This window comes from Kryptolebias marmoratus, linkage group LG3 (genome assembly GCF_001649575.2).
Source record: "Kryptolebias marmoratus isolate JLee-2015 linkage group LG3, ASM164957v2, whole genome shotgun sequence".
Taxonomy (NCBI): domain Eukaryota; kingdom Metazoa; phylum Chordata; class Actinopteri; order Cyprinodontiformes; family Rivulidae; genus Kryptolebias; species Kryptolebias marmoratus.
The window spans coordinates 23,085,782-23,108,259 of NC_051432.1; the positions used below are offsets into that span (position 1 = coordinate 23,085,782).

The window sequence follows — 22,478 nt, forward strand, 5'->3', positions numbered from 1 at the left end:
TGATTGATGATATAGGCTGTGTGTACAGCTTAACTTATTTATTTTTATTGGTCTAAATCTTAGGTGTTTTAAAAGCTGGATGTACTTTTACTTGTTGCCCTTTGATGATGGTGAAAATGTTTATGCTTGTGTTTGTATGTGTATAGTTGTGTGTCTATAGCATTAGCAAAATATCTCAATATCTCATGAATCAATTATTATTTTAGTTAAACTCGGAATTTAATAATTGAATGTACAACTACAACTTAACTTTTGGATTCAACCCCATTCAACTGACCTCAGCCAACACATAAATGGCTGTAACTCAGTCAGTTTTACCAACACTGGGCTAAAATTTGGAGTGGTAGTAGCTGAGAGTCATCCCTTTAAGAGCTAATACATCTTTCACCTTTACCAAATTTGACCAAATCAGCTTTAACTTTGTCCCCTTTCAGCATAAGATGAATTTATTTTAAAACTTTGGCATGTAAGGCAGTGGGTGATATGCATTCAATCCTTTAATTGTAACTGTTACAGAGAAATACTGTAAATAAATGAACAATTAGTCAAATTTAGGCCCCTTTTCAGAGCCATCGTCTCATAAAACCACATATGATCAGTTCTTTTTGTCCATTAGTAAAATTAACAAATAGTTTTTGTACCATTCCAGATATCTCACTGCTTAAATAAACAGCAGCAGCAGATTTTAAAGCTGTATCATGAAAACTTGCAACTGGAAAGTCAATAAAACCAGACAACACTTAACAGAAACTGTGCACTGAGGAATTTAACACTTTGTGCAAGTCACATTACAAACATTCATGTTGCGCTGCCATTTAACAGTGACAGTGCTATCACCATAAAAGCATCTTGAAGTGCTTTTTTTCCACATTCTTTACAGTTTAAAAGCCAGTTATACAGGGTTATTACACAATAATCCCATATTTTCATTGTACAATATAAAAACAAACACCTGAACACACGGACATTATTGATAACTTAGTTGTTTAGTTTATAGGAACAGCAAAAAAGAAATATACACAAGAATGCAATAACTGGATCAGCTGTCCTGGACTGAGCTATCTGTTGCCATGGTGATGGAAACTGAAAACCTACAAAGATATCTATGAGGAGACTTTAAACAACAGGGTTAAAATGGCCGTCTTCAGCTAGAATTAAGAGCGGGTTTTATGTGTATAAAAACAGCAAACATGAAATGTCTCCAGGTCACATTTTGGGATGGTGAAATGTTTTATTTTAAACATATTTCCAACAATTAAAGCACAAACAGATTATAAATACTAGTAGTGGATACAGTAAAAGGAAGTAAACCTTTCAAATTATCTACATTTACAGCATTGCAGAGCACATCATTGTTCTGGATTTATCTTTAGGCGTTAAAAGTGAAGTAATTTGGTTTAAAAGACATAACGAAGAACCTGAAAGTAGCCCATCTCCTCTGATGTTCCAGGCACTTCGAAAGAATGGTCTAAAACTCCTGCTGTCCAAGTAGTGCACGTTTAAAGCTAAATATGTTCAGGAACCTTTTAGATCTAAGTCCTCTTTTTACTTTTATTCCACTGAAAATGTTTAATGATTGCAATTCAAGGGCTGGTCTGGTCATTTTTGAAGGGATGTTCTGTCAAATGGATAACAATGGTTAGTACCGTATCAATCATAACATCCGTCAAAAAGCTCGGAGAGTAGAGAAAAGAGCAGAAGTCTTCATCCATATAGGTAATAACCAGTTAAACAACCATTTGACAGAATATAACTTTAAAAATGACTAACCTGTCCTTTTAACAGTGGTTACACATACGTAGCATTAAAACTAGTTAATTCAGGAAGCCATATATTGTAATTTCAAAGGGTTCACACACTTTTTCTTGCCTCTAAGTTAAGGTGCTAAACGTATCTTAGGCCCCGACTATACTACTCCTGATATTCTTTTAAATAGATGTTTTTTTCTTTATATAAAAAGAGCAACTTTGTCCAGGTGAGAGGCAGAAATTTTAAGAAAAACGCACCACTGTGAGATGGTAACACTGACATTAACAACGCCCAAATACAAAGAACTTTGGTAGCATGGCAACACTCCACAGGAGGTCCTCCCAGAACAATCGTAGCTCATCTTTCCTTTGACGTTGTTCACCATCTCCTCTCAACGATTTACCTTTTTTTAGCTCATGATCAAAGTTAAAAACAAAAATAAAAACAAGCCAGACTCAGACAGAATGTGACGCTCAAACCAAAACAGGGTCTGCGCGTGTGAATTGCGGGTCTGCACAAATTCACGGGTCTGCACAAATTCACTAATGCTGCGTTCAGTTTCCCGTGGAACTCAGGATTTTCCAGCTCCAAGTCAGAAAAATCTGCTGGAATGACCCTAAAGTTCAAAATTACAGTTTTAAAAAGTTGGAGGTTTTTCACCAACAAATCTCAAAATCGAATACAGCCGCCTCACACACACTAAAACGGACACGTTTGTAGTAATTATTCATTTATTTGAGCTTCTGACAGTTTGCAACCCAGGAAATCAGTCTGTAGAAGTTTTAAAACCTCCATTAGTGAACGTACACTGGAGCGCCGTTAAACTGAGGCACAGGTTAACTTTACCAGATCTGATTTCTGATTCACGAGACAAACAGAATGCAGCATTACAATGAATCATTTATTTATTTCAACCCTGGAAAGCATAAATCTATAATTTGCATGTGAATGAGGGATGCAAATGCAACAACAAGTTGTTTTTGTTGTTGTTTGTTTTAGTGTGGACAGGGCCTCAATCGGCGTCTGATCAGCAACATTTTTTAATTCAAAATACGTTTTGGATTGGAGCGTCATGATAAAACAGTCTGTAGGCTGTTTTTTTTTAGTAAATGATCTGAAGTTATCTTTCCCAGCAACTGGAATTTATAAAACATCAAAAAATAGATTTTTTTGACTATAAGGCCATCTTGTTTATGCTTAAAAGAAATGAAAAGGATTCATTTAACTGGAGTGTGAAAAAAATCAACTTTAAACACAAAACTACACGAGGTAATTTCCTTCGAGATACATAGAAATAAATAGGAATTCTATAAAAACACCCCAAATACAGACACGTAGATAAAATACTCTACCTCTAAGCTGCTTTTACATGCATTTGAATTAATTTTGAGCCTCACAAGTCTGCCGTGATCATCGCTTGTAAAGTAAAAAACAACAACTTCCAACAGGAAACTTTATACTGCAAAGTGATTATTGCAGAGTAGATGGCTTTTATTATATGCTTCTTAAAAACACGTATTCTTAAAACACTGTTATCGATCTGTAGACGTTTCGCTCCTCATTTAAGTCAGTTTGACGTTCCAACTGTGCCCGAGCTCAGCTGAATATATGGCATTCATGAATACAAGTGGTGAAAAGTACCAAACTGTCCAACAGCACTGATACTGGATTAATAAGAGAGAGAGAATCACCATGAGTACCCTGAAATACAGTACAGAGGACAAGCGAGATTTGTAGGCATACGCTGTAAATTTACACACAACTAAAGGCTAGGTTTAAGGAAAGTGCAGTTTTATAAAGTAGGCATCGCTGCTGAGCAGAAACCAGTATTTATGTGAGGCCTTCAGGTCAAATGTTTACTTGGTTATATTTAAAACTCTCTCCTGTGATCCTAGAGCCGACATTTTCCTTTTCTAACAACGACTAACCCACATGGTTAGATTTGAAGTTACCTTCTGTATTATGTCAGCCTATATATTAAATAATTTTAACAAAATTTCAGTGTAAATACTGTTTTGGTTGTGTCTGTTTCTTCCCTCCCGTTCTTGTGATTTTGAGCCAAGTCTTTTGATAAAGTTGAGCTAAAAAGCAAGTTAAACGGAAACCACTTTTTCTTGGATTTTGAAATGTAAAGTGCGCAGAAACACGAACGCATTAAAATACTCCCTCCTTCCTCTTTGACAAACGGAAATTCCTCAACGTCACAAAAGTGACCCTGAAAAACTTCCCGTCCAATCGAGCCCCGAGTTACCATAAACGTCTTCCAGTGTAGTTAATTGGAGCGGTGGGCATCTGCAAGAGACGATGGAACAATGAGGAAGTATACGGTCACTTATTTATTGATTTAGAGATAGTCGGAGTGTGTGTTTTCATTGTACTTACTGTGCCACCATTCATGACCAAAGCCATCTCAGTCGGTTGGTAAACGTGGCCTCTGAAGGCGATTCCTTGACGGGCGCTGCCGTGGCTGCTGTGGTACGTTCCGCTTCGGACGGCTGGAAAACCAATCAGTGAAAAACACACAAGTTATTCAGGCTAACAAGCGCTTATTACAGAAAATCCTTTCACAGCTGACCTGATGTCTTTTTGGGGACATCTTTTTAGTGTTTAGCCTGTTTGCTGACGTCACGTTCGACTGTTCTGAAGCAGGAGGAGCTGATTGAGAAAATCTTGCATCAAGAGACAAAATTCTGTCACGTTGTCCTCTGAAAATATTCTTGGCACTCGTAGGATTTTTATATATATATATTTTTAAAAATACGTTCCTGGTACAAACAACAGTGACGAAAACAAAAAGCAAACCATTTAGAATGAAAACGAATAAAACAAAAAGGTTGTTTTGTTATATTGGACCAATTTATAAATGTTTATAAATGTTGACTGAATGATTTTTATTGCCTGCCACCACCAACGGGGGGTAACTGCCTGTCCCCGTATGTTCATTTGTCTGCAGTGTTAGCAAAATATCTCATGAACCACCAAACAGATTTCAATAAAATGCAATAAAGCATTCACCGGATGCACATCTACAACTTTAAAAGGTTACCCTGATTCAAGATGGCTGCGACAGCAAACAGAAAAATGGCTCTAACTCAGTCAACACCACATCAAATTTACAGATATTGAGCTAAATTTTGGTGTATCCTGAACATATACCCTGAGTTCTAATAGATCATTGAGCATCTTTATTTAAAGCTTTGATATGGTAGTACTTTTTAGTTTATTAAAAAAAACCACTGCTTTGTTTTAAATTCAGGGGGGAAAATAAAAGGGTTTAATTGTCTGAACAGAGCAGGATTGGTCGGTTCACCTTTAACGATATACCTATTTTTTGTTTTTTGTTTAAATGTAAAACAACACCAGAAGGTTCTGTTTATGCAGACATAATCCGATGCTCTGGATATCCCCCGTCAAGCTGTTTCATCTTGTGTATAATCTCCCCTCTCAGCTCAGCTTCCCCCCTCCCCTCCGCGAGCTGCAGACGAGCTCACAGCTTTCCTCGTTGGTGCCAGCTTCGCTCTTTGGCCAGAATTTTTTTTTTTTTTTTATTTAGGAAAACAAATAACTTCAAATGGAACTGGAAGTTGGACGAAATCGTTGCTGAATTTGTTCGAAAATTGCCACTAATGCAGCCACACAAACACAAGCTTGAAAAAAAAAAAAAAATGTGAAAAAGAATGGCTTCATGGAGGATTCACATGTAATAAACTACAACACATGAGAGCAAAGACAACAGGCAATAAATGAGCCGGCGCTACCTGCTGGTGAGCGTTTGGTAAAATAAAAGCATTAAATGGAGTCCTCCTGCTATCATTTCAGCCCTGATGGCTGCTGTTAGCAGAGCTTGTTGAGTCCACAGGCGCAGGCGGCGTCTCCAAGGAAACATTGATGTTTTATATCACTGCTGTGTTTGAAAGTTTGAATTGCAGCAGAAAACGCTCTGGTATTGTCCTTCCCTTCCCGAGCCTGATTCTGTGAGCCTCTTCAGTTAAAGATGGGTTTTCTGGAACCCGTTGCAAGGCTTTTTTTTTTTTTATCAAGCAAATGGCAGCAGACGGGCTTATTTCATCAAGAAGACAACAAGCTAGTTTCTGTCACAGCCTTCCTCTGGAAACATTAGTTTAAATGAAATAATGATGCCATTTGAACTATGACATTAACCCAAAATATAAAAGGATTATAGTTACATTTTGGTAAAGAAGAGGTGATCTAATAAAGTGGTAAACATGCCTCTGTTTTCACTTTTTATGATAAATGAAGAAATATTTTTTTCTAAAAACATTTATATTAAAGGTGTAGGATTCCTTGAAGGAATGCATATCATCCACCTCCTTTCATGCCTGAGTTTAAACTCAACCTTTGGTAAAAAGGGACAGATATCTGGCCTTTTGGACAAATCTTGCTCTTTTTGACTTTATGCTCAATGTGTTAGTTTCAGGGTACGTGTTGGGAATAATTTATAGTTTTTGCAAATTATTCCCAAGCTCTAAAACCGAGTGTCAGTCAAAGGATCATTATTGTCATCTCATCATTTATTAGCATGAGAAACAAAGTGTTTAACCCGACCGACTGACTCCTTGTTGCAGGACTTTGTTGCTGATTTTAGCTGCACACCAAGCAGCAAATCAGCGTTCTGTACTTCTCTTGTTGACTTTTCACTCTTTGCTCATCAAAGCTTAACTCCTCATCTGTGCGTCTGCCTTCAGATAAATTTAGAGAGCAATCAAAGCGAAATGACTCACGATTCTTAAGATGGAAAAGGCTGTTAGATAATCAGATGTTTCATTAGATCTAATTGGATTTTAGTGTTTCGTACAGTAGCTAAAATCAAGCTGTGGTTTCTGTAAACATAAACAGATGCGGTTTTAATGCAGAAGTTATTTTGATTAACTTTAATTAGGCCCGTGTGTGTTTGTGTGCCTTATGAACTACTGGATGGACTTTAATGAATCTTGCAGATTATTGGGTGTAAATCTACATCTGATTAACTTTTGGAGCCAAGATGGCGACCACACCCAACAGTCCTTACAAACAAAAGGTCTGTTGAGTGCACAATTGTTTTACAATTTTGACATGAACTATTTGTAGTCAACTCTTACTGCCTGTTTTCAAAATATTTCATGAACCAGTGGACAGATTTTAACAAAACTGTCAGGAAATAAACATTAGATGTGTATCTACAACTCATTAACTTTTAGAGTCAACGTAATTCAAGATGGCCACTACAGCTAACTGACTTTAATAAATACAAACATGTCTTTAATTTAGTAAATTTTATGGATATTGTTCTTAAATTTGGTGCAGCTGTAACGGACATTCATGCCCAACACATACTCCAAGTGCTTCTCACTGTCAAAGAATTTTGCTTTTAATGAAAGCAAAGATTTTAATGAATTTTCAGAACGTAATTATCATCTACAGCTGATGAAGTCAATCTCACTGAAAATGGCCGCCACAGTTGATAGACAAAAATGGCTATAACTCGGTCAATTTTACACTTGCTGAGTTCAGGTCTGATGTGGTAGTAGCTGAGAGTAACCCACGACACACACTCTGAGAGTGATTTTTCCTCATATTGCACATAAGATTATTTTTAAAGTTTGACCAGAATGGCTACAACTCCAACATTTCTCGAGTGATATGCGTACCTTTAGGAAACGCCAGGCCTTCAGTTTGTTAATTTTTCTTTTTTCTTTAACATTATTGTCATTACTTTTCTTATTATATGAAAATTCAAACTGTAACTTTTCAGCTCCACTGGAAGCAGTCACAATTGTTAGGGCGGTCGGAAGCAGAATCCATATTTGTTGTCAGGTTGCCTAGCAACAGTCGACTCATAACTTGCTGTGAAAATACCTGAATGCCAAACATAATTTGTCCTGAACTCAAACATGTATGTCGTGAATGTGACGTAATCAGGAGCTGCAGAAGCACCTACTTGTACTGTGCTGCTCCTCCATTGAGAAGGCCTGGTTTTCTCGGAAGGGTGGGTGGGAATGTGCAGGGAGCTCGTCTCCGAATGGTGGAGCAGGAGACGCGCGACTTGTGTCGAAGTAATCTTGTGTGTTGGATTCTTGAGCTTTCTGGAGGCAAAAGTGCGACTCTGGAATAGCGTGGAGGAGCAGCAGGATCCAGCCCTGAATGACCAGGGCCACAGCCAGCGCCGGCTCATCCAACACTTTCAGATCTCTCTTTTCTCCTTTTTCTCTGTTCCCCTTTCCCCTCAGCGCCTGGCTGCCATAAAGATAAAACCCCAGCCAGGCCACCCACAGCAGCGCTGAGGCCAGACTGGACAGAAAGACCCAGACGGCGTTACACTTCCAGCTTCGTTTTTCAATCTCTCCTTCTCTCTCTTCTTCTCTTCCGTCTCCTGCTTCCTCTGCCCACTCTCCTCCGCACAGCACCACCCCAAGAGAGAGACCCATGGCTATGAGGAGCAGCCCCAGGGTGTAGCTGCACATCAGGGCAAAGTCTAGAGGTGGGTACTCACAGGCTGGGTGACCCTCTCTAACCACAGTCAGGAGAACCCACTCAGCAGAGATGATCCCCTGAACCAGAGCCAGTGCCAGTCCGAGCGCCGCCAGAGCGCTCCCCGTCGGGCTGGACTTTCCAGCCACCAGCCTTCTGAGCCTCACGCCCTGCACCAACAAGCAGGAGAAGCAGAGAGCAAACAGGGGACCCCAGAAGGCCCTGCGGACCACGCAGAGCACCTGGGTCTTCCCCACCAGGAACGCCAGGGAGATAGTGAAAAGGCCGAGGAGCGTGCCCAGGAGCAGGAGCAGAGGCCCCAGGCCGGACCGCCTGGCGGGGTCAGAGACCACGCGCAGCTTGACTATCAGCAGCACAGCGAGGACCAGGGAGGTGAGGCCGCCGCTGCAGGCCACGGCCTCCAGGACGACACCCCACACCGCCTCCAGGTCACACAGCACTCTGTAGGGGGGCTCCACATCCACGCTGCACCCCCGGGGAGGAGGAGGAGGAGGAAGAGGGTCGAGGCAGGAGCTGCAGCCCATCAGGGACAGGAGGCAGATGAGGACAGGGCTGAGGGCCATCTTAGAGACACAAGAGACACACACAGGGTTAAAGGAGACTTGAGAAAAAACCAAAAAGTCCTAAATAAACTGAACATTTTAGAGCAAAATGACCGTTTCGGGTGTTTATTCTGCTCAAGGAATGGGGTTTATGCAAAGAAATGATTCAGAACACAGCAGAAACAGGCAATTTTGTTAAGATCCAATAAACCTGTTGTGTTAGATGTTTATCTTTCAGACACACACACACACATACACACAAAACGCACACTCTCTGCACAGAAAAGAACTGCTTTTAGCACCGGGCAATAGTTTCCATGGAGACGGGAAGCAGCGTGGGCTGGCTACAATACATACTGGGCTTTTCAGGAGTCGAGTTCATAATCTAACAGAAGAGAAAAACTGTGCGCACAGGAACATACGCACCATGTTTCAAATCACTTGTGAGGACCCGTCAGTTCTAACATTACACTGACACAAACAGGTTTTAATCCTCAAACTTTAAATGAAAAAATGATCCCCGAACATTTGAATCTTAATTGAGACGCAAAATAAACACAACCATGAACAGAATGATTGCCACACAATTACACACCTCGATGTAAAACTCACCTCAGATGAATTCTTGACTCGAATTCTCAGTTACTGATGGCACAGGAGCATCACCAATTTCCACACATCGTTTTTTGACATAACTTCAGCCAGTTGGAGTGTTTTTCTTTTTCTGCATTCCCGGTTAATGAGGTCCTTCAGCCAGCAGAAACAAAACGGTTTCCATTTTGTCGCCTCCTGCGCTCTCGCGGCTCTGTCTGCTCTAAAAGTACGAGACAACCGAGTTTGAAGGACCAGCGATGTCCTGCTGATGCTGTGACTTGTCCAGCTGCTCCAAGAAGAAGCCACAATTATGATGCATGCCTCGATACTTTGCACACCCACACGATCAAATATATCTCCCAGTCTCTTTCACTCTTCCCTCTCACTCCCTCTGTCCTCATCTTTCTGCTCATTCTGTCTGCACGTCTGTGTTTCTCTCTCCCAGCTTCACACCGAATCTGCGGAGGTGTCAGCAGAGATGCAATCCCTGCTTACTTCTGCTCGCCCACACACGGCCAGTGTGATTAGCTGTTGCACCTGTCTAACCAGGAAGGAGAAAGGAAATCAGCTCACTTTGTAAGCACGGCAGATCACAGTCTGTCCAGCATTAATCACTTGTTTGCACATCTTGGTGTTACATCCTGCCTTCATGATCCCACGTCTTCCCAAAGCTTTGGGAGACATCAGCTCTGCACATATTTGTACAGTATCTACAGATGTGAGAGGGCTGGGAAGGACCTGAACATGGGAATCTTTATCAAAATGGTATTTAAAATGAGGGTCAACCTAAACTCAGGTGAGCCATCCTAACAGAGATCGTTGCATGACGTCCTGGAAGAAATGATTCAGCTAAATCTCTTTAGAGACAAGTAATCTCCCCCAGGGTGTGGGGTTATTAAAGGACACGGCATTCGGGCTAACAAGTCATTGATTTACTGTGGACCAGCGGCGTGTGAAAGGTTTCTGTGCCGGCAGACTTGAATGTGGGCGAAAAATACGCAGGATTAATGAACAGTTAACACTCTGGTTATCAGCACTTTGATAGATTTTCAACACTGAACATTTGTCAGAATTATCTTAATAAACGAGCATATCAAATATAATTAAATAAGCTGAACAAGAAGCATAAAGTAGAACTTGATTATGTTAAATACCCAAGCTTCATCAGTGTCTTATAACTCTTTTAGAAGAAGGGTTTATTATATAATCATTGCCCAAAGTGATAATGGTTTTGCCCATGTCGCTGTGTGTGTGTGTGTGTGTGTGTGAACTTGTATTTGCTACATTGTGGGGACAATTTTCTTAACATATACTACCTTGTGAGGAACAACTGCTCCTTGTGGGGACCAGGCTTTGGTCCCCACGAGGAGAAATTATGTTTTTGGGTTAGAGGTTAGGTTTAGGACTAAGGTGTGAATTGAGTTTAGGTTTGGTTTAGGGTTAGGTATGTACTGGTAATGGTTAGGGTTAGGGTAAGGGTCAGGGTTAGGCTGTAGTAATGTATGGAAGTCAATGGAAAGTCCCCGCAAAGATAGAGAGACAGACATTTGGGTGTGTGAGTGTGTGGGTGTGTTTGTTTCTCTGACCATGAGCAAAACCTCTATGAATTCACAGTGAACAGATTTTAATGAAACTTTCAGACAGTTGTTATTGGATGTACACTGAACCCAATTCAAGATGGCCGCCACTGCTAATCAGCATTAGCCTGCACAAAAACGGTTATAACTCAGTGACTTTTACAGATATTGAGCTCAAATTTTGTGTGGTAGTAGCTGACAGACACACAAACACATACCCTAAGTGCTAACAGATCATGCGACATTGAGCATAATGTTACTTTCAAAGTTTGACCAAAATGGCTGCAACTCCATCATTACTCAACATAAGATGATCTTAGTTGACGTTTGCAGTAAGCAAATGTGGTTCATGGTGATGTTGTTGAGGAAAAGATTAAAACAAATCAGAATAAGATGTCCTTGGAGTGCAATAAATGCAGCTTTGCATGTTTAATAAGTTGTGTAACAAACTGCAGGAACTCACTGAATCACATCATCCAGTCATGGAGTGAACGTGAGGACCAGCTGGGGAAGAAAAAATAAACTCAGACAAATGAGAGATCGTAATGCTTTATTTTGTATCGTATTTTAGTATTTTACATACACTAGTGGGAAGGAATAAAGTACTAAAGAATCAGCAAAAGTAAATCAGTGTAGCACAGTGTTAACATGAGCATTTTTAGGAAAATAATATATTACAGTTAATTGATTTAATCACATATCATCCATTGATACAAGCACTTTGAGGTTTCTGTTAGGGTGCAATAGAAGTCAAGTAAATGTTAACGATAGAGCAAGGCACGATCTTATTTCAGATGATTATTATGACAGGTCTGATTAAATCTGTTTCAAAAATTGTCATATTTTTTATGCAGGAACTTGTTGACTAACGATCCAAACGTGTTATATTTGTTCATGTAAACATATCTTATTCTCAATAAAAACTGCTTTAAAAATGTTAACCTGTCATTAAGGTGTCATAAACATGAAAATAATGTCATCAGAACAAGACAAAAATGCTTCATGAGTAAACATTTTTATAAATCACAGAAAAAACAAGTTTGCCCAGATTTAAAGGTTCTCATTGCAAACGACGAAGTCGAACACATAAATCTTTATTTTGAACCATATCAAGTGGTGCCGTTCGAAAGAGTTTACTCCAATAATTCTCCAGATTTGTTTATGTGCAAATCTGAAATGCTGGTACGCATTCAACGTAAACAAAGCACTTTTATCTGCATACTTTGCTTAACAAATCTGAAGGTAAATAAGTATTAATACATCAAAATTGTCTGACTTCTTCATTTTAAACAGCTCTTCTATGGACATCACCAGTGTTGACCAGCTGTTTCCGTAGGTAAACAAAAATACATTGTAGTTGGCACCTTTTTGACCGGTCTTCATGATTTTGCATTAAGTACCTTTAAACAATATCCCTTAATATCACATTATTGATCAGATAAAAAAAGAAAAAAAGACAGAATTTCTTTTACATGATGCGGTCCACGGGGACGCAGGTGCGACGTGCATTTCCCTCAAATGAGCGCAGGATTCCACGCAACGCCAGAGGTTTCACCTGCGTTTATAGATGTGCACAACTCTTTGGCAGGTGGGGCAGGAATGCACCACGTCCTTGCAGTCATTCACACAGAAGGGAATTAAACAGCATGGCCAGCAACTGGTGTGAAACATCAGAAAAAGAGTCAAAATGTAACATAACATAAAGTTATTCAGCAATCTAACTCAGCTTTGGCTGAATATCCGATTCATGAGTTGTTTGCCAAATTTAAAAAAAAAACAAACTTCATTTAATCTATGTCTGAATTAATGTGTTTGATGTCATTTGACTTTATAAACCAGGGGCTGTTTGTTTTTTAGCTGCTTCTATAAGGCCTTGACTATTCTTTTGTATCTGTAACAGACATGAACTTCTACATGTAATAGCATATTGCTGCCACTTGGGGGCAGTATCAAAAAGGGGAAAAATCTGGATCAACTGTGCTGCAAAGACAGCAGAGTTTGTTTAACTAGAGCAGAACTGTACTGTAAGAAAAGTTTATGTCTCCACTAGTTTCAAACAAAAGTATTATGTCTTTTGTTTGCTTTAAAGACACCAAAATGCACAATGTAAAGAGTACAGAAGCAAGGACTGAGACATTAAGTGCTGCAGATTAGATCAAGGACACCCAAATATGAAATCTCTTTGTAGCACAGTTGGTCTGCGATGAATTAATGTGGTCTGAAATTCTACTTCTCCTATTGGATGACTACAGTTTAAGATAAATGGATGAGAAAAATATGGGCAGAGACCTGCATAATTTAAGAAAACGCAGTTTTATACGGCGTCAAAGATGATCTAAGTGGCAATTCTGGTCACCAAACACCATGTGATGTAAAAAGCGGCATTCAAGTACCAAGAAAAATGACATCCTGACTTATGAAACAGCGTTTTTTTACATAATTGTAGAGCTGAATTGTGGCATTTTTGGCTTGTGGTGATGGTGCTGCTGTTGGTACTTTACTTTTGCTCTTTTTTGATAAATCAAACAGAACAAAAATCTTCTTTGTAATGAAGTAAAAGTAATGGTTTAGTTTTGCTGTACACTTTTCATTTTCAGATGATGGAGCTCAGTGAGATGTTCAAAGCTTGGGATGTTGTTTTATATCCTAACCCTGCTTTAAACTTTTCAACAACCTGATCCCTGACCTGTCTGGTGTGTTCCTTGGTCTTCGTGATGCAGTTTGATCACTAATGTTCTGTAACAAACCTCTAAGATCATCACAGAAACCCTGGATTTACACACACAGGTGGGCATTTACTAATCAGGGGACCTCTGAAAGCAACTGGGTGCTCTGGTTTTTAGTCAGGTATCAGAGTAAAGGGGGACTAAATACAAATGCACAACACATTTTGGGATTTTTATTTGTAAAAAAAAATGTTGAAAACCATGCATTGTTTTACATCTGCTTGTATTTGTAATGTGACAAAATGTGGAAAAATTCAAGGGGTATGAATACTTTTTCAAGGCACTTCACTCCCTTTGTAAACATCACATAAGATGGCCCCCATGGTCTAATAACAAAGGCATCAGAGAAAATAACACAGTAAAAAAGTAAAGGTCTGTAATACTGTCAGACACTAATAACACCAATCTGATCCAGTCAATTAGAAATCTAATCCAACATTATATTTCTGTTAAAATTGTAGTTTTTACTCACAGAAAAAGTGCTACTAATCCACAGATCAACCAGGTTTGTGTGCCCACTTTGTAATGGGTAGTTGTCACAATATTGTTTTGGCAGTGGGGACAGAACATTTGTCCGGGAACATCTCTAGGCAATGCCTGCACCACCACAGGGTTCGCTGAGAAAAACACAAAACTGTAAATCACACGACCTCACCAACGCATGGATAAAACAGAAGCTGTGGTGCATTTCTCAGTTTTGAGTATATTTTTAGTTATACAACACATTCAGGGAAGGACACTCACTGGGTTGTGAAACCTGCTGGTTGGTGTATTGGACAGTTACTTGTTGAACTAGACAGGAGAAAGAGACATTTAACTTAAAAACTTGAATAATACACAAGCTGACATAGAAACCTTAATAACTCAAGTAATAAAAGCAATATCACTGTCAAAGAAAAATTTAAACACTTACCAGGCTGTGGAGCAACTTGGGGCATATATTGGGGAGCGGGTTGGGGCATATATTGGGGAGCGGGTTGGGCCACAGTTTGTGGAGCAGCTTGGGGCATATATTGAGGAGCAGGTTGGGGCATAGGTTGAGGAGCAGGTTGGGGCATAGGTTGAGGAGCAGGTTGGGGCATAGGTTGAGGAGCAGCCTGAGCAGCAGGTGCAGGCTGGTTAACAACCGAACTTTGGACCAAAGGGGGACCAGGGTAAGGTGGTGGGACGTCAGGAGAGTTCTGAGGAGGTTGTCCACCCTTTTCCATTGTTTCCGTCTAAGAGAGCAAAAAGAAAAAAATACAATAGCAAAGCTTTGAAAAGGTAAATATCCCAAGCAGTTCAGCGATGAAGCAGAGTTAAAATGTAAAACCAAAGAGGAGGGGACTTGAGTGGAAATCTGGAACTCTGTCTCACTCTCATTCTAAAAGAGGAAAAACTTGTCAATCAGGTTTCAAGGAAAGCACGAGCAGTTTTTAAAACAACATTCCCCGCTTTCACGCAAGCAAACAGGTTTCTTAGCATTGTTCCTGTCAGTCTGTAAGAATGGTTTCTGTCAAAAATAGAACAAGGGACAAGAATTACAGTGGGTTTCTGCTGTAAAACCTTTAACCAGATGCATAAACAGTGCCACTGACAAAGGAAGGCATTGCACCAAGCGTATCTGGAGGTAAATGACCCAGAACTGCTAACAAAATGTTGCGTACTGAAACTCCTCGATCCTTCTGCGGAGGAATGCGGTGAGACTGCATTGAACTGAGTGAGCTAAGAAACCAACAAATACAGTAAACACAAGCAAATTAAAAGGGTGCCCTGTGGAACAGCTGCTTCACAGCAAGAGAGTTGTGAGTTTGATTCCCAGCTGTTTGCATATTCTTCCAGTGCACAGGTGGGTTTTCTACTCTGGTTTCTTCCCGCAGACCAAAAACCATGCACGTTAGGTTAATTGGCTGCTCTAAATAGTCCCTGGGTTTAATGAGAGCATGAAAGGCTGCCTGTTTCCTTGTGATGGACCCCACCCATCACTCAGTGACCTCTGGAGATAGGAACCAGCTCCCCCGACCCTGACTAGAAACAAACAGGTAAAAAACAAACTGATGGATGGACAAATGAACTAAAATTATGCTGACTGCGGCACTGAAACTTTATAAAAACAACGCAGCAGTTCAAGGAAGTCTTTAAATTTAACAGTGAAACAACAACAAAAAAAATGTTCCCGATGACTCAGGTCCATTCAGCCGAGCTTTGCCAGGAAGTCGGCATCTCGCCTCAGGACCTGGGTCACCTGAATGAAACATGACTGGCTGTTTTTTTTGTGTTCAGGTATTCAGATTTTCCACTCTGATATGTTTGACAAATTGAAAATCAAGTCTTTGCATGTTAAATTGAATGCACAAAGCCTTTTTTTTCTTTTCTATTTTTGTTGCAATGTAATGACTGGAGATGAAAAGAAGTGATGCTAATCACGAGAGGGTAAATCTCGTTCAACCTGTTGGCCTGTCAGAGCAGACTTTCGATTTGAACCCAGCAGCACTCGTAATTCAGATTTGAATTAATACATCAAAAAATAAAAATAAAAACAAAAAATTAGCAAGCTTACCTGACGTTACATTAAACTTTCTTTTTTTTTTGCATGTAGCTGTGAAAGGCCAAAGGCTCTTTTAAAGTGATATGAATCTTAACACAAATACAAATTCCCACATTATATGTAAGATTTATGTTTTCAGCTTAAAACAGAGGACAAAAACATAACACGAACTGAACAAAATCGTGTTTAATTTTACCTTTTTTTCCCTCGTATTGAAAACAAAGCTTTAACTGTGACAATGAGATTGCTAAATCATTGAAATTACATGCCTTGAATTGAAAAAGACAATAAACCAAGCTTGGAATAGAAAATGACTGTGTATACAGTAAGTTTATAAAGTTAAAAAATAGGTGGACATTAGAGCTCAGTACATTAGTAATTTTTAAATGAAACTAATAAAACGTAAAAGAAAAATGTAAACATTAAGAACAAATAAATGGCTTTTTTTTGTAGTTTATTAGCAAGAAGCTAGAGCAGTACTGAAAAGCAGCGGTCGTAAATCTCTTTCTACTCTTTTTACACCTGAATGTTTGAGTTTTTCTCACCTGGGGACAGAGTTGCTGCTGAAGGTCAGGAAGTTGAGCTGCTTCTCTCTCTGAGACTTGAATACTCACAAGACGAGATGCTTTACTGGTGTCAGGTCAGACGGAAGGAGGTGCAACGCTGAACAAACAGGAAAAGGTGTCGATCATAAATAATCCACAGAGCTCCAACACACTACATACCTTGATGCTTTCAGCCCAGCTTGTACAGAACAGGAATGCCATAAGAAGAGAGCTGCGTTTTGTTTTGTTTTAATCTGATCTATTTGTGGTTCTTCTGGAGTGTTTCAAATCGATCTGAGGTTTATCAAACGTCATTAAGGACTCTGATTTTCTTCTGCAGCTGCTGTTCATTCTTCATGTTGGGTTAGGTCACCGTCTCCTCACAGTTATAAAGCCGTAACATCCGATGTTACTTTATTCTGATTACAGTTTACAGTTTGACCTCGCTTGTGTTGTAAAAGCATGCTTGTCAGGCTGCCTTCAGGCCTCGCTTGAAAAAGAAATCTGTGATCTCAATGGGATTTTCGTGGTTAAACAAATAGAGGATAATAAAAACTGGAAGAACAAAAACTGTAAGCTTAACTACACAAACAAAGCTGATATTTCAGGATAAATGAAATGTTTGGTGTTTCAGGTCAGTCCTTATTTACAAGTGGGGTCAAATCTTTGATCATTTTCAGTCTTTACCAAATGCTTTCTTGTGATCTGAATGGAAAGTTATTAACGTCAATAAAAGATAGTAAAAGATGTGATGTTTGAAAAGACTGTAAACAACTACAGTCTGCTGTTTCATGTTTTTAAACTTCATTTAGACGGAAAATCTTAAAAATACTATTTCATTAAACTGTTTTGCTTTTGTCCTGAATTTTATTTGATTATTATTTAAAAAGTCATTTGGCCACAAGACAGTTTGATGAGTCAGCTAAGTGACGCATTTGCTGTCAGCATGTGAGTTTCAGAACCATCATTGTAGTATTTAACACCTAATTAAATTAAAAAGATGATTTAGTTTGCATAGTTGGCTGCTGTCATGAAAGTTAGTTATAAGACTAAGATGTAATGCTGCTTACTGACCACTTGGTAGAAGCATTAAACCAAGAAGCTTCATGGAAATAAGTGCAGGAATATATGCAGCCTCAGCAGGAAGGAAACTTCAGTTCTTAAATTAAATACATTTTAGAGGGAAAGTTTCTATTTTAATTTATTGGTGCTTCATATTTGCACACCAAATAGGTTTAAGTGTTGCACTAAGCTAATCTCTTACTTTTTCATCCTGTTGATAATATTATTAATGCTGGTTGTCTTTAATTATGTAAATCATGCTCCCACCGTTTCTTAAAAATAAAGATGTTTTTCCAACAAATAAGATTATTTTTTTATTATTATTCAAAATGGTTCCAGTTTTTAACTTCTCTAGTATTTCTCTAACAGTGTGTCTGAATAAAAATGATTAAAAAACAACAACAACCAGTTTTCTCTTTATGATAAAATGCATCTTTGTGCTGAGAAGACTCAGCTGGATCACAACAAGATGGAACGACTGATCAAGTGATAAAAATGTCCCAATAGATTGTGACAAAAGACGTCTGGGAACAAAAACAGAACAGGATTTTAAAAATCAGCTTCTTAGACATTTATGTCGAGGGCATTTTATCCTAAGCAGCTCATAGTTTTCAAAATATTCTGTAATCGTTTCCCCCTTTAAACAACAGTCGGTCACAGAAACTGCAAAGATCTGAGCTGAAGTCATAAAATTTAAAAGAAACAAATAAGGGAAAAGGAATCTGAAAACATGAGTCCATGTAAAGATTTCAAAATAATGCTTTTTACTCAGAATAAATGTTAAATGACTTTAAGTTCACGAGGCATTGCAGTCTACGAACGTGCAGGAAAACATTAGTTATTCTACAACCAGAAGGGACTTTTTATGTTTAGTGACATAATTTTACTGTAGACACAAAGAACTAACAGCTTCTTTAGTTTGTTATCTCAGAGAGAGAGAGAGAGTTAAAGGAATTCTTTCCAATTCAGTTTATTCCTGTAATAAAATTTCACAGAATTTACAACAAAAGGAAACTGAGGGCTCTAAAAATTAAAACAGGCCAGAAAACGTTATCGCACCACGTCATGAAAGAAAAAGCTCAGATTCTTTGAAGTTGGGTTCTGTAATATCTTACCTGCCACTGGCTCACCAGGGAGGATGCGTATATGACTGTAACTCCCTCCAAGTTGAAAAACAGACGCAAGGCGTTCTTGAATTTTACTGGCATTTATTTGGACACACCAACGATGTACAAACATGAAATAACATACAAACATACAAAGAAATATTGACACATCCCATATCACTTTAAGTACACATAGCTAACAGAAACTTGACCAGCTCTTCACAAATAAACATTCTACTTCCATAAAAGACACAAAAAACACGAACTACACCAGCTTTAAGGGGTTAACAAAAAAACACCTCTTGCAGTACACCTTCTATCCACACTGTACCAAACTTAACTACATGCTTAGTCAAATCTCTTCATCTAATGGAAAAAAAAAAAACACATGCTGCCCTCTACTGAGTGTGGCGTGTAACTGAAAATATCAGTCTAAACCAAACAACAACTCAAACATTGGTTAATTAAAAGGGCAAGGGTCAGGGTCTCCTCAGGGTTTAACTTAAGTTGTTTATTCCAACGTAAAACTATGAAATAAACTTAAACTGGATAACTGCCACTGATGGCAGCCACAATTACCTTTTTCCTTGGTCCTTCTGGGTTCCGGCTGCCGCGGTGGACTGGTGCCTGCCCGGTGTGTTGAGGGGTCTGGGGGTCTTCTTCTGCTTTGTTCTGGGCGGTTTCTCTGCAGGGGGCTGGAGCAGGCGCCGGGTTGTTGGGGGGCGGTGGGTCCCGGGCTTGGCCTTGGAGGTAGTGGTGTGGCTGGTTTGGGGAGGCCGGCACCCTGCGTCTCGCCCTGTACCTCTTTGACCCTGTGCTTCGCTGACGACCTACGTCTGTGCGGACACGCAGCTGCCTTGGGGTGGTGCCAGGTCTCTGTTTGCCTGGGGCTGCTGCGACCTTCTGGGGCTGGATCCACCTGTCCAGTCTGTTGTCCAGGTGAACACCAAGGTATTTATACTTCGCCACCTCCACGTCTTCTCGCATGATGGAAATAGTGTTTGATCATTCCCTTTTCTCCTGATATCTACAGTCATCTCCTTTGTTTTGTTCACATTCAAGATGAGATGATTGTTTATGCACAATCTGATGTGATATCTCGCACGATCTGTTAGCGCTACTACCACGCATATTTTAGGTCTATATCTGTAAAAGGTTTAACTATTTTGGAGTCGGCTAATAAAAGTAAAGTTCAAGAAAGAAAAAAAAAACAGTTTTGTAGTCAGAGTAAAACAACCTCTTTTTCTGACCTCACCATAATAAAATTGTGCATAAACTTTATAATTTCCTTCACAGAGGTGTGCTACTCTGACCTGAAGTTAGTTGATACAAGTATTAGTGGAATTATCAGAAATTTTGCAGGACGTGACAATGTTTGCTTTTCTTCCAAGTTAAATATCGAAATAAATCTGCCACTTATATCATCAGTGACTTTCCGACAAACAACAAATTGCTCTCATTTTTAAACAGAACCTGATGTGCTGCTTGTCTGCCACGATGCAAGTTCTTTGTAAGAAATAGCGCAGTTTCTTTTGTTTTATTTCTATTTAAAAAGCTTGAGAATCTGAAGTGTTGTCTTTATTTGTTGCTGTTGTGACGTTAAAGCTTTCCACTCTTTGTGTTTCGGTATCGGGTCATATTTGAACTGATCCGACATCTGATTTAAGGAGAGTTTTTATTTATTTATTTTTCAGACAAAAAAAAAACTCAGATTCTATCACTTTCTTCAAGGTTACTGCGTTCCCTTTTATCTGCTCTGAACACAAAAAAATGTTTTCAGCCTAACAGGACTTTGTGATCAAATGTTTTTTTCTGCAGTAAAAAATATTGACGTATGAATTTTAAATCCAAACCCCAGAAGCTGGAGGGGTTGGTGTTGAAATACATATTGCTCCTTTTAAAGTGTGTCTGTATTCAGGCTCTCACCTCCAGTCAGATACAACAGACTCATTTTCAGCTCCTTTTTCTTTGTCTTTGTGGGGGGAAGAGAAACGTGTACCAGCTCCAATAATCTATAAGTTCTTTATGCCTCCAGCTATGAACATGGAACAATATTTTCCACTCAAAAGGTTTTTCTTTTTATCCTGGCGTTGATTTTCTTTCATGTTCACCGACTTTCCCCGCTGCTTCAAACTGACTTCAGTCGAACTCAACTTTAAATCAGGGCTGTAATCAGAGCTCAAGCTACGATTCAGTCAATTTAATGCATTAAACATTTCCAGAAATCAAAAAATAATCAAAATCTGCAACTCACAGACCGGCTGCACATGAAAAGAAAAATAATTTTGACAATCTATCTGTCGTAAAACTGTCCAAACTTTTGAATTAGAGGCAGATGTATATTTGGATTTCTGTCACAGCAGCTTTGACACATGAGGTTTATGTGCCAGATTATAGAAGAAAAAAAAAGTACAACAACAAGAAGCACTCAGAGAGCACAAATCTCTGCCAAGGTCGTTGTTTTTTGTGACAACCCCAACATTTCCTGAAAGTTTTATCCAGATCTGTTCTTTAGTTTTTACCTGATCTTTGCTGACAGACAAACAAACTAACGAACTCAACCGGAAACAAAAGGGTTACATGTAGGAACAGAGACAAGTTTTTAACAAAGGGGTTACCTGTGACCTTTGACCCCATGGACCTTGAAATCACCAGGCATCATCTTTGACCCAAGAGATTTCCAGCTGTGCAGTTTGACATTCCTGTAATGCTGTCAGGATTTGGGTATCTTTGGGTTTGGTTTTGTGTTGGGTTTATTGATTCATGTTTCTTGTGTTTATTTTATTCCCCAGTGTTTTGTTTTGTTTTGTTCTGATCCTTGTGTATCACTCACTCTCCCTCAGTAGTTCTATCAGTCTGCCTCAACCACCCACACCTGTCCTGCATTACTAATCAGTCACCTGTTTCCACTCCCTCGTTATCCTCTGCCTTTAAAACCTGCTCATCTTCCTCACTTACACTGGTTCATTATGACTCTTCTGTGCTGTCTGGTTTTTCCTTACATCTTCCCCGTTGTGTTTATTACAGTCAGGATTTAGCAGGTTTTTGTTATTTAGTTTTAGTTGCTGCCACATCAGACTGTTTTGTTTTGTTATTTAATCAAGTAGTTGTTGTGATTTGAGCTTTTCTGGTGCTGTCTGCATTTTGTTTCCAACCCCACTAACCTGACACGTACAGCTGCAGAGTTCAAGCACGAGCTGATCTGTGACCTTGACCTTTGACCGGATCTCCACAAAAATCGAATCACTTGTTCCGTGCACCATGTTTGATGTTTCACGAAGATCAGTCAATAACTTTTTGAGTAAACTTGTCCACAAACAGAGGTTACTGAAAACATGACCTCCTTGGCAGAGTTAAAAACACAATTGTTTGCAATTTTTGGTTTCTGAATCTAAATGTTAAATGTATTTATTGCATTCTATAAAACTAATATTAAAACAAGTACATTACTGATATGTTCTCTTTATCTGAACTGGAATTCATCCATCTTCTGTTTATCCGTGGTCGGGTCCTTGAGGCAGCAGGTCCTGGAGAGAAACCCAGACCTACTCTCCAGCTCCT

At 39.3% G+C, this 22,478-nt stretch overlaps 2 protein-coding genes across 2 annotated transcripts; both read right to left on the reverse strand.

Annotated features, from left to right (window-relative positions):
* Positions 1-1,211: 1,211 nt before the first annotated feature.
* On the reverse strand, positions 1,212-9,944 carry gprc5bb (G protein-coupled receptor, class C, group 5, member Bb). The gene is made up of 4 exons (XM_017436370.3): positions 9,393-9,944; positions 7,688-8,801; positions 4,132-4,244; positions 1,212-4,041 (listed from the first exon to the last, which is right to left on the reverse strand). Exons 2-4 carry the CDS (start codon positions 8,799-8,801, stop codon positions 3,997-3,999), a joined length of 1,272 nt encoding a protein of 423 aa, XP_017291859.1. The 5' UTR covers positions 9,393-9,944; the 3' UTR covers positions 1,212-3,996.
* Positions 9,945-11,484: 1,540 nt separating this feature from the next.
* Positions 11,485-16,903, reverse strand: LOC108247949 (lipopolysaccharide-induced tumor necrosis factor-alpha factor homolog). The gene is made up of 5 exons (XM_017436382.3): positions 16,750-16,903; positions 14,591-14,894; positions 14,422-14,469; positions 14,150-14,294; positions 11,485-12,608 (listed from the first exon to the last, which is right to left on the reverse strand). The coding sequence occupies exons 2-5, from the start codon at positions 14,883-14,885 to the stop codon at positions 12,503-12,505; spliced, it is 594 nt and encodes a 197-aa protein (XP_017291871.1). The 5' UTR covers positions 14,886-14,894; positions 16,750-16,903; the 3' UTR covers positions 11,485-12,502.
* Between the last annotated feature and the right edge of the window lie 5,575 nt (positions 16,904-22,478).